Source organism: Notamacropus eugenii, chromosome 1 (assembly GCF_028372415.1).
Source record: "Notamacropus eugenii isolate mMacEug1 chromosome 1, mMacEug1.pri_v2, whole genome shotgun sequence".
NCBI classification, from domain to species: Eukaryota; Metazoa; Chordata; class Mammalia; order Diprotodontia; family Macropodidae; genus Notamacropus; species Notamacropus eugenii.
The window spans coordinates 489,855,957-489,867,840 of NC_092872.1; the positions used below are offsets into that span (position 1 = coordinate 489,855,957).

The following is an 11,884-nucleotide window of genomic DNA, read 5'->3' on the forward strand; positions in this document are numbered from 1 at the left end:
TCAGCAACCCTTGAGTCATCAGTTATTCCCGTTCTACAGTCAACTAGAAGTTTTTTTTATCATTCTACATTACAAACCCTTGAGTCATTCACATGCTCTCTTGGACTGAAATCAGGCAATGAATATTTACATGTTCTCTGAGGATTATCGTCACAGACCAACCAGTCTTCTGACTACCTACAAAATGGGGGGATTGAACTAGATGATTTCAAAAGGTCCTTTCCACTTCTAAATCCATAATCTAGATTCTAGTCATATGTATGACTAGGAGAGGGCTAGTCATATATCTAGAATGAGAGATGACAGATGAATAGCCCAAGAATTTCACTGGTATCCACAAAATATTAAAAGAATCAGAGGGAGATTTCTAGAGCATTGGGCAGCTTTTTAAGGGAATATTTATGGAAAGATAAGAACACCAGTTGTATAGAATGAGAGGGTGTGGATGAGTTTTAGCCTATACTGTATATACAGTGTCCCCAAAATCTTAGTACAGTTTTAAGCTATAAAGCTACACAGAGCAGAAAAGATATGGGACTATATATAGTTAGCAGGGATAGAAGAATTGAGTGAGGCTTTTCTCATGATGGGAGAGACATGGGCATGTTTGTAGGCAGCAGACAGGAAGAGACTGAAGATAAGTGATAGAGTGGGGATGACCAAGGATTTGACCTGTTGGCGGAGATCAGACGGGATAGGATAGCTAGAGCAGGTATAGGGGTTAGCCTTGGTCAGGAGTAAGGCAAACTCATCATATGAGACAGGTATGAAGGAGGAGAAAGTAGCAGAAGGCATCTGAGTGATAGGAGATGAAGAAAAGAGAAGAGGGAACTCACAACAAATGATCTCATTTTTTTCTCTAGAATCTGAGGCAAGGTTGTCAGTTGAGAGAGTGGAGGGAGAGCTATGGAAGATTTGAGGAGAGATGAAAAAGTTTAGAAGAGCCACTGGGCAAAGACAGTGAATGATGGAAGCAAGCCCTTAAATAGACCCTGGGCAAAGTCATCACTTAATTTCTGTCTCAGTTTCCTCACCTGTAAAATGGGGGATCACAAAAGCACCTACCTCCCAAGATTGTTATGGGGATAAAATGAGGTAATATTTGTAAACACTTCACAAGACTTAAAGCTCTTTAATCAATGCTAGCAGTTAGTATGAGTATTTCGTCACCTACTGCTCAAAATTCAAAACCTAAGTGAGAAGTCATGTGAAATTGTGTTTGCAAGCTTAATACCCTCTGGTGACCAGTGGGGATATTCTAAGCAGGAGCCAGAGCAGTTCTGAAAGGACTACTTGACTGGTGACTTGAGTATAGTATACTATCTTTTGGACAGCCCAGATATTGCACTCCCTTGTTGGATAATTAATAAAGTGACACCTGGCCTTCTGTAGGCCCAGGGAGAGTTCTGTGGGCTGCTTACACCAGTACTTAGGAGTCATATAGGGCATACACCAAGATTCCTTATATAGCCTATACCAATTTCACATAGGCATCATACATTGATTAGGAGTCATGGAGAGCTTGACAGAGCTAGGTGGGTTGAAGACAAGGGTGATTTTTCTAAAGGACAAAACCCTCTTTATCCTCTTCCTGATATGGCCAAAAAACCATTGCCCTTGAAGCTCTGGTCATCGTTCACTTTGGAGACCCAGTAATATTCTTTGCTCTAAGCCCTTCTCACGTTGCCCTTTCTCTATCTATAACTCTTCCCTGTCTACACACACACACACACGCACGCATGCACATACAGTCATGTTTTTTGTTGCACCTTGAACTTCCCCATATGTTAATATGCATGATAAAAAAAAAAAAATCTCTTCTTTATAATGATAGGGAAATGGTGCAGTGGATAGGAATACCTTAATTCAAATGTGGCCTCAGCTGCTTACTGACTATGTGACTCTGGGCAAGTTACTTAACTTTAGTTTCCCCCTCTGTAAAATGGGGATAATAACAACACCTACCTCTCAGGGTTAGGATAAAATGAGACACTGTTTGTAAATCACTTTGCAAACCTTAAGGTGCTAGATCAGTGCTAACCATTATTATTTTTACAATGTTGTTCTGCCTATTTCTTTCATGGAACCTCCTCTACGCCCCCATAACTGCTGTTAGGGACTCGGATACCTTCCTAAAATGGGCCAGCTCAAGTAGAGCACACAGCTCTCCATTCAATCTGTCTGTCTAATGGAGGAAAATGGGACCCTGACCTCCTTTGTCCTGTACACTAGACTTTTATTAATGTACCCTGAGATCAGATTTGTTCTATGGCTATTATGTTACCCTGCTGACTCACTTTGAGTCATGGCCCAAGTAGCCTTGGTAACCTGGGTGAGCCAAGTGCAAAGATGGTAAGTCAGCAGAGTTTTTTTCAGTGCCCTCCTTCCACCTGCTGGAGCTCCCAGCTGAGCTGTAGGCTTCTGATCTTTCCCCTCTTTCTCCTTTCCCCACCTCCCAACACATTACAGTTATCCCTTCCACATCAAATGGTTTGGGGTGAGGTGACATGAACTGGAAAATCCATGTAAAATTTTTTGGCCCTCCCTTTGTACCAGAGAAGTCTGAATTATTATGGTATTAAAAAAAATAAAATATGTTGATGTTATACAATACTATATGTATGTTTTATGCATTTCTGAGTTTCTAACTTTTTCTGTGTCATCTATTGGTGGATTCCACAAAACTCCCATTTAATTTCTCCGAACCACAATATATTGAAACTGTGATGAAGAAAGTCTCAATATGGAAGGGATAACTTATTCCCATCCTGTACCTCATTCTGGCATGAGACAAGTGGTGGAGAGAACACAATGCTAGGAGCCTGTGGGCTCCCTGGATTCCAGGATTAGTTCAGTCATCACTTTCTCTGTGTGGCCTTGGGTTCAGCAACCCTTCTCTACACTGGATCCTAGAATGTCAGAGGTAAGAAAGGTGTTTTAGTCTAGTCTAACCATCTCATTTTGTAGGTGGAGAAACTGAGGCCCTGAGAAGAAAAAGGGACCTGACCAAGTTCAAACACAGAGTTCATTGCTGCCTCCACCCTTCCAAATCAAATCTCTGGTTTCATTCGCACCTCAGCTTAAATGCTATCTTCCACCAGGGGCCTTTCCTGATTCCCATTGCTGCTTGATGAATGACATTAATTATCCAGGGTTTAATGAAATATAACCAACTCCAACCCTACACACAAGGGCTTTGCCATGGGATTTACCTTGGCTGCTTCATAGAAGGCCAGTTTGTGTCTTCCCTGTGTGATTTCTTGACAGCCTCATGAAACTGAAAAGCAGCACGTCTTACAAATCCCAGTTGGTGTCGGACGATAATAATATACATTTATGTAGCATTTCATAGTTTACAAAGCACCTTCTCATCATTATCCTTAATCTGACATTTTGTAAGGAAGGCAGAGTGGGATTATTCCTGTTTTACAGAACAGGCTCAGTAGATTAAGTGACTTGTCCTATGAAGCAAGCAGTTAAGCATTTATTAAGCACCTTCTCTGTACCAGACACTGGGCTAAGTTCTGGGGATAGAAATACAATGAATGAAACTATTTCTACTGTAAAGGACCTTATCTTTTCTCACAGAATGAAACTCAAGTGGGACTAGTGGCACTGAAGCTCATAACTTAGCACACAATAGGCACATAACAAATGCTTACTGACTGACGGACTGACTGAGTCCAGATTTCTTTCCTCTACATCCTAGGATCACAGATGCAGAACTGGAAGGGATCTTACAGGTCACATAATCCAGTCCTCTCATTTTACAAATGAGGAAACTGAGACCTAAAGAAATTAAACATTTTGTTTAAAGTCATTCAGGCAGTAATTGACATAGCTGGGATCTGAACTCAGGTCCTCTAACTCCAAATACAGGGTAACCCCAAAGTCGTAGTGCAGACTTAGGGGACACCTGAACAATGCTGTTTCTATTACATTAGCTTCTTCTACCCAGGACTGTGTGTTGCTTTGTTTCCTTCTACTGTTTCTGCTACAGATGAGGATAACATTCTCAAGTTTGCATCAAATGAGCAGGAGATGAAACCAGTTACAGATCAAGATAAAAAATAGATTTGTTGTTGACTTGTGTCTGACTCTTCATGATCCCATTTGGGATTTTCTTGACAAAGATACTGGAGTGGTTTGTCATTTCCTTCTCCAGCTCATTTTACAGATGAGGAAACTGAGGCAAACAGGGTGAAATGACTTGCCCAGGGTCACACAGTCAGTAAAGGTCTGAGGCCAGATTTGAACTCAGGAAGATGAGTCTTCCTGACTCTAGGCCCTGAACTCTATCCACTGCACCACCTAGAAAATAGATTTACAGCCTTTATTACTGCATTCGCACCCACACAACTACAAGAGGCCCTTGACCCAGGCATGGGGTCGCTGTGACCTACCTATCTGGACTGTTCTCTGCCACCTCTTGCTCCACTGCATTTGTTGAGCTAAGAGACTTCTGACCAGCTCAGGAACCCATCCTGTATATAGCAACTGAGAATTACCTTTACTGCCCTCAAAAGTCCAGCACAATCTTTTTTTTTTTTTTTTTGACAAAAAGTATTTTTATTTTGACATCTGAATAAGTCTTGACTCCTCAGGACACAGCCTTCGGCATCTTTCTCAACTTATTCATCAGCTTGCTGCACTGTGCCTTTCTCAGAAACATAGATGCCATCCAAAAATTTTCGGATATCTTTATTTTTGACTGTGGTAGCTTGTTGGATCAGGGCAGCTGAGTTTGAAACAAGTTCAATATCATTTCCTTCAAGAATTAACTCATCTTTTTGGGCTTGAGAAACAGCACAAGCAACACCTGGTCTCATGCGCACTCTTCGGATATATTTTTCACCCAAGAAATTTCTGATTTCAACAAGTGAGCCATTCTCTTGAATAACAACATTGATGGGGAAGTGAGCATACACAGACCTCATCTTGTAACGAAAACCCAGGGTAACACCTCTGATCATGTTTTGTACATGACTACAGATTGTGCGCACGGTTGCAAGTTCTTTTCGATTTCCCCACCACTTGTCCACCCGGAGCCTTTTTTTCTTCTTTCCAAGGAGGCTGAGCTCAACATTGATATGGTTGAAATCCCTACGGAGGATTCCTCTGGGCCCCTTCACAATAACTGTCCGACCCTTAAGGGAGATGTCAACATTTTCTGGGATGTCAACGGTCTGGTTGCTGAGAATGGTCTTCATTCTGGTGCTGGATGGGCCAAAGAGAGAACGTCTGCACAATCTTGAAAAAGTGATTTTTAGCAGGGAAAAAAATGGTTCAAAAGGACCACAGAAGAGACCCAGTTCAGTCCACTAAATGTTTAAGAATTTATAATGTGCAAGGCACTACACTAGATACTAGGGTTACAAAGACAAAATAGGTTAGCATTTGTATTGGACTAAACATTTGTCCTTTTTTAAGTCATTTTAATTTTTTGAAGTTATGTTTTTATTCAGAAAAGTGATTTGGGCTTTGCTTTATTTTAAAATGCCAAGATAAGGGAGATGGTAAAAAATAATACACACACACAAAAGTCCTGCTGATTTTATGACTTTAATTTTCCTATTTTCAAAGGAAAAAATGTTCAAGCAGTAATAAAAAAACAAAGATAAGTTCTCTCTGTCTATATTTATTTTGCCCTTGAATGGCCAGCCTTATTAGCCAAAGAAAGATTAACCCAGTTTCTGGGCCTTCTCCAAGTGATCAGAAAAGGGAGGCACCAGAAGAAGAAATGAGAACATTTAGCTGCTCCAGAAACATCATGGGCAAGACACTTTTCCCTCTCTGAATCAGTATATTTCTACCCTTAGAAGTTAGGTGATGTAGTGGATAGACTGCTGAGCAGGGAGTCAAGGAGGCTTATCTTCTTGAGTTCAAATCTGACCTCAGACACTTCTAAGCTGTGTGACCCTGGGAAAGTCACTTAACCCTGTTTGCCTCAGTTTCCTCCTCTGTAAAATGAGCTGGAGAAGGAAATGGCAAATCACTCCAGTATCTTTGCAAGAAAACACCAAATAGGTTCACAAAGAGTCAAACAAGGCTGAACAACAACAGAAACCTTTGGAAGTAGGATTCTAGGCTCCATACCTGCTTCTATTTTCACTTGGGGCATTTTTGTAAAAGAGAAATGACATACTTAGGGAAGGGCCATATTTACAGAGGGGTGGGAGTATATCTTAGGAAATAAGAAAATCTTCACCAGTTTTTACAGCAGAAAAGACAACAATTCCTCATCTTCCATTAAGTCCACCACTCAGGGCATGGTTCATTTCCCTTTTCAGAAGCCAGTGTGACCACAAGGATACATCAGTTTTACTTCCCCTTTCTTGTTTCTGGATTGGGACTTTTTGACTGAATGCGAAGTGACAAGATCACAACCTACATTATTTTTCAAGTTAAGAGGTTCCCACTAAGTCAACAAATGACTTGGTGCTAACTCACAAAGCTGTGGCCTAGAAAAATTCACCTTTTATGGTTCTGTTCCCAGAGGCAGCCAACAAAGTCAGGGGCTTCCTTGGGCCTACACGAAATTCAGGAACTTGGAAGTGCCAGTCATTGCAAAGTTGTGTCAACTAACAAAGGACTCCTTCCAGATTGTTGTGGACATTACGCAGGCATAAGGTAAAGCATGACGGCAACCAAAACTCTATACAAATAATTTTGAATAATCCAGTGTCTCACAGGAGAACCAAACATTGAAAATGCAATAAGAAGGCTAGAAAACTCTACTGTCTTGTTCATTCCCAAGCCATCTTCACCTCCCACTCCCTTCTATGCAAGGGTAGTCTCTCTCAAACCCTGTGTGGCCTTTGACCTAAAAGAAGCACTCCCTTCTAGGCACATTTTTCTAGTCCAGTGATGGTAACAGACCCCAAAGTGTTAAGTTAGAGCAGAGGGGAAAGCAGCTTAGTGGATAGGATGCAGAATTCAAGTTAAAAGCAAACCAGAAGACCACTACTAGGTCTGTATTCCAAAGAGATCAAAGAAAAAGGACAAGGACCTATATGTACAAAAATATTTATAGCAGTTCTTTTTGTGATGGCAAAGAACTGGAAAGTTAGACTACTGTCCATTTCAAAGAGGGAAAGGAATAGCCATTTATAAAGGACCTACTATGTGCCGACACTACTAATTACTTTTTAGGAATATCTCATTTGATCCTCACAACAACCCTGTGAAATAGGTGCTATTATTATCTCCTTTTTCACAGTTGAGGAAACCAAGGCAAATGGAGATTAAGTCCAAGGTCAAAGAAAGGAAACTGAGGCAAACAGATGAAGTGATTTGCTCAGGGTCACAAAGCTAATAAGTGTCTGAGGCTGGATTGGAACTCAGCTTCTCCCAACTCCAGGCCCAGCACTCTATCCACTGAGCCACCACTAGCTGCCTTTCGACCTTCTAAGAGGTAGAAATATTCTTGAATTATGCCCCTCTCTTCAGAGAGGGGGGCAATTTTGAACCTGTCTTTAAATTACAGATTATTCTCACTGCCTGTGACTGTTTCTTGCTGCAGTGGTTGTCATATTCATCATCCCTTTTATAGGATAGCATGATCCAGTCACTTCCACTGCAGAGAGGAATTTCATTAATCCTCTCTATTGTCATCTCCTTGTTCAATGTCTAGATGATTTGCAGCAGCCCAGGCCCACAGCTGTAGTCACCAAGTTTCTAGAATACCCTAAAATGGCAGAAGATTCAGAGCCCTGGCCTGAAGCAATTTGGCCAAGAAGTGGAGTCGTTTACTTTAGTGGGGCCAGCTCCTTGTCTGACTCTTCATCCTCCTCCCCTGTCAAGTGGCAGACTCTCTCCTTCACCCTCCAAACTTCTTTCATTTGAGGGAGTAGGGGTAGGAGTAACAGATGTAGTAGCCCAGCCTGACCTTCAGAAGTTGTAAAGGGGAAGATTATGCACTGAGGGAAATGACTGACCTGCTGAATTATGAATGAAACTTCATGAATATTAATCGGAGCACCTCTCTTCTGAATCCCCAGTAGGTACCGTTTTGAGGTTGGGAGAAGGTGCCTGGGAGGGCCCAGTCCTGAGTCCTATTTGCAGGCCCTGCCCAGTTTTTTCAGGAGTACTTCATACTGCCCTACTTTGGGAACTGGAGAGGAAGGGCAAAACTTTGGCCCAGAAATGTTCTCTCCTGCTAGGCCTGGAGACTGGAGACCATGGAACCTTTTTTCTTTTAGCCCTGACCCTTCCTAAACATTTTTCTTAATTAGTCCTTCCCCCACCTTATCATTATCTCCTTCAAAGTCCAGGTAAATATAGTACATACTCAGTAGAAGTTTGGTAATAAAACCTGGGATTGGTCCTTCTCTATTCCCCTGCTCTCCCTGGATGAGACCTCATGTTGGTTTTTCATCTGCTGGAGTGAGGTGTGATCAAGTTTTCTGATTTAAAAAAAGTTTTAGTTTCTCCCAGATTTAAACAGTATGGAGGGGTATAGTTGATAGAGTGGTGTACCATAAGTCCATTTTCTAGCTGGGTGACTATGGGCAAGTCTCAGGTTTTTAAGAAGCAGCATGGTGTAATGGTGGGCAGTTAGATGGCACAGTGGCTAGAGTGCCATGACTGGAATCAGGAGGACCTGAGTTCAACTCTAGCCTCAAACACTTACTAGCTGTGTGACCCTGGGCAAGTCACTTTGCCTGTCTGCCTCAGTTTCCTCATCTGAAAAATGAGCTGGAGAAGGAAATGACAAGCCACGTTGCCAAGAAAGCCTCATATGGGGCTTACAGATGAGGAACTGAGGCAAACAGGGTTAGGTGACTTGCCCAGGGTCACACAGTTAGTGAGAGTCTAAGACTAGATTTGAGCTTAAGAAGATGACTATTCCTGATTCCAAGCCCAATATTCTAACCACTGGACAACTTAGCTGTCCACATTAGTATACTCTGGCAAAACTTATTGCTGTCAACACACCTGATCTGGTGATGTTTATTGGCAAGGCCTTGGTGGGAAATTAGACTGTAGATCAGCTGGTAAATTCAGCAAAGCTCTGGTTGATCATTCTATGGTTCAAACACCCCAGCTCATCGATGGCATTGTTCTGACCAAATGTGATACCACTGATAACAAGATGGGTGTTGTCATTTCTTTGACATACATCATAAGCAAACTATTATCTTTGTTGGGACTGGTCAGACTTACAGTGACCTGTGTGGCCTCAGTGCCAAAGCTGTGGTGACTGCCCTCACAAAAGCCTAACTTGGTGCAGCACTCCATACCAAATCACCATTTTCCCTTACTCTTTACACCCCTGTGTCAGGAATGGTTTTGGAGCATGAGATCAGTTTGTCGTGAATGTATTGCAAATAAGAGAAAAAAAGAGAGCTCCAGGGGCTAGCAATTTTCCCAGACCCTTGTCCCTGCCAGCCTCCCAAACCAACCTACATTCTCCATCTTCAAGGAGGGCTCAATCATGTTTCGATCGCTGCTTGTTATCCCTCAGAGCAGTCCTGTGGTCCTCCCCCATCCAACTCAGGGGTTCCCTTCACTCTGCCTATACTGTACTGTCTCATCACAGCTTTGACCAATGGCTGACGCCAGAGTCTGAGAGAATGGTCCAAGGGACCTTTGTGCCTAATAAGTAGCTTCAGCTCCAAGCTCGATTTGGGACTGCCACCAACGCAACCCTAACCCTTGATTTTGCGCTAATCGCTGGGACATCCTTGGCTTTCATTTCCTGCTTATGTGCTGTGGCACAAGAGATTCCACCTCAGTCAGTGTATGACATATTCTTAATTGCTAATTCTGTCAACCGTAGCTCACCCCTCACTTTAAAACATACAATTAGGCTAGGGTGACCAGTTATAAGTGAAGCAGCAGAGATAAGTCCCTGCTTCCTTCAGAGCTAAATTTCCGGAACAAGAACTGAGCTGCAGAGTGCAATGGGTTTGTTAGCCTTTAACACGCCCTCCCAATACTTCCTTCGAGTTCATTTGTGAGCTTTGCATATTGCCCTTCCTGGGAGTCCTGTTGGAAAGGTATCCTTTTCCCCCTCCCAGCAGATCCTGTCAAGGAAAGCTGGTGGCTTCCTTACCTCTCCAGAGTGCCTGGTATACAAGTGTTACTTTGAAGACTACAAACTCTTGTTAAGATTTGCCTTGTAGCTTGGTATTGCAGATGTACTATTAGTGCAATAAGGTAAAAGCTGTCTGTCCAAAAAGATACATAATTATAAGAAAATAAATTTCATAAATGATGCTTAAAAAAAAGTACGTCGGTATAGCTTTTCTTACCACTTCAGAGCTTTTATTTTTTTGCATCTGTTCCTCAATTTTTTTTCTTATTTCTCAAGGAATCTTGTGGAAGTTAGTATCACCCTCTACTTTACAGATGAGTTAACTGAGAAGTGATTTTCCCAATACAGTAAGGTTATCTGTGGATCGGGTCTAGAACCCAAGTATCGCTGAATTCCAGCGTGCTGCTCTTTATCTGTTAATGTACCTATAGGATGAATTGATAAAAGTTAAGGCAGACTCTTTATTTATCTATAGAGTTGGATAAAAAGAGTCCAGACTAAGGTCACTACATAAATTGGTTGGGTTTTAATGGCAACTATGAAGAAGGCCCTATAAACTCATACTACCTTGGACCTTCGTAGTAAAGAGTGGACTTGGGTGTTCCTGCAACTTCAAAGCCAAATTATCTCACTGAATTGCTTCTCCTGATTGCTATTAGAACCTCACAAAATGAGAACTCATTCCTTTTTATAAATTCTGGTCCTCAGTTTTGCTCCATGCTTCTCCTAATATGGTAAATATTCATCCATTCAGTTTTGGTTTTTTTTACATGCAAGGGAAAAACTAAAGTTTCTTTTGCGTTGCTTCAATAAATAAATGACTAAATTAACACAGTAAACAAAATTACAGGAGAACCATTGAAACCATTCAAGAGGATGTTTCAAGCACCCATCTTATACAATCAATACATGAATAAATTACTCATTTATTCATCAAAGCAGATCTCTTAAGAAACTCTGCTAATTCTGGTTTCTTTGTTTGAAAGGGAACAAACTTCATTTCTGTAAAATTGAAAACAGTTCTACAATTCCCATTTGTCTTCAGTTCAAACTGACCTTGTCCCTTGATATATTCAGTCTGATGAGGGAGACGGAGCACACCAAGGTCTGATGGTATTCCATGTGTTCTGAGGTCCTCTCACAGCAGGTGGCTGACGGGTAGGAAGAGGCATATGGTTCAGAAGGGAACTGAGTCTTGTCCAATGGAGGTTAAACCACAAAAATCTTTTATTTTGCACAAAACCCCCAAAGCTTTAATTACATACTTACACATATATTAATTCATTTGGCAGATCTTACTTATTTTTAGAGAAAACAAAACAAAATGTACCTCCAGGATTGGGAATGGCCCACTTACAACACAACCAACGCAGATGTAAAAAATAAATAAGTTTGCACATTCAAGTATATGGTAATTAATAATGTTTTGCTTGGTTTTTTTATTATTATTTTCCTTTTTTTTTTTTTGAAAGCCTGCCTCTCTAGTTTTGCTTCTTTTCTGCCTAGGTGGAGCTATGTCCTACTTTGGCTCAGACTCTTACTTTCTGTCCTTTGGCCCCTGGAAGAAGGGTCCTTTTCATTCATGGTTTGATTTTGAATAAGTAAAGCCCAGCTGGTCTTAGGTATCACCTGAACCTGCTCTCATGGGCCCAGGATATTAGAAAGAGGAACGGATTGTCAATTAGCAGACAATTATAAACTTGCTATATGACCTTGGGCCATTTTCTTTTAATTCTGCCATTTTGGGGCCTGTTCTACCAACTTCCCAGAACTTTTGTGAGATTCAAATAACATCTTTATAGTTACTATATCCCTTTAGGATAAGACCAAAGCCCATCTAACCAT

At 41.4% G+C, this 11,884-nt stretch overlaps 1 protein-coding gene across 1 annotated transcript; it reads right to left on the reverse strand.

Moving 5' to 3' along the window:
* Window positions 1–4,538: 4,538 nt before the first annotated feature.
* Window positions 4,539–5,246, reverse strand: LOC140519671 (large ribosomal subunit protein uL6-like). The gene has a single exon (XM_072632961.1). It carries the CDS (start codon window positions 5,208–5,210, stop codon window positions 4,632–4,634), a length of 579 nt encoding a protein of 192 aa, XP_072489062.1. The 5' UTR covers window positions 5,211–5,246; the 3' UTR covers window positions 4,539–4,631.
* Between the last annotated feature and the right edge of the window lie 6,638 nt (window positions 5,247–11,884).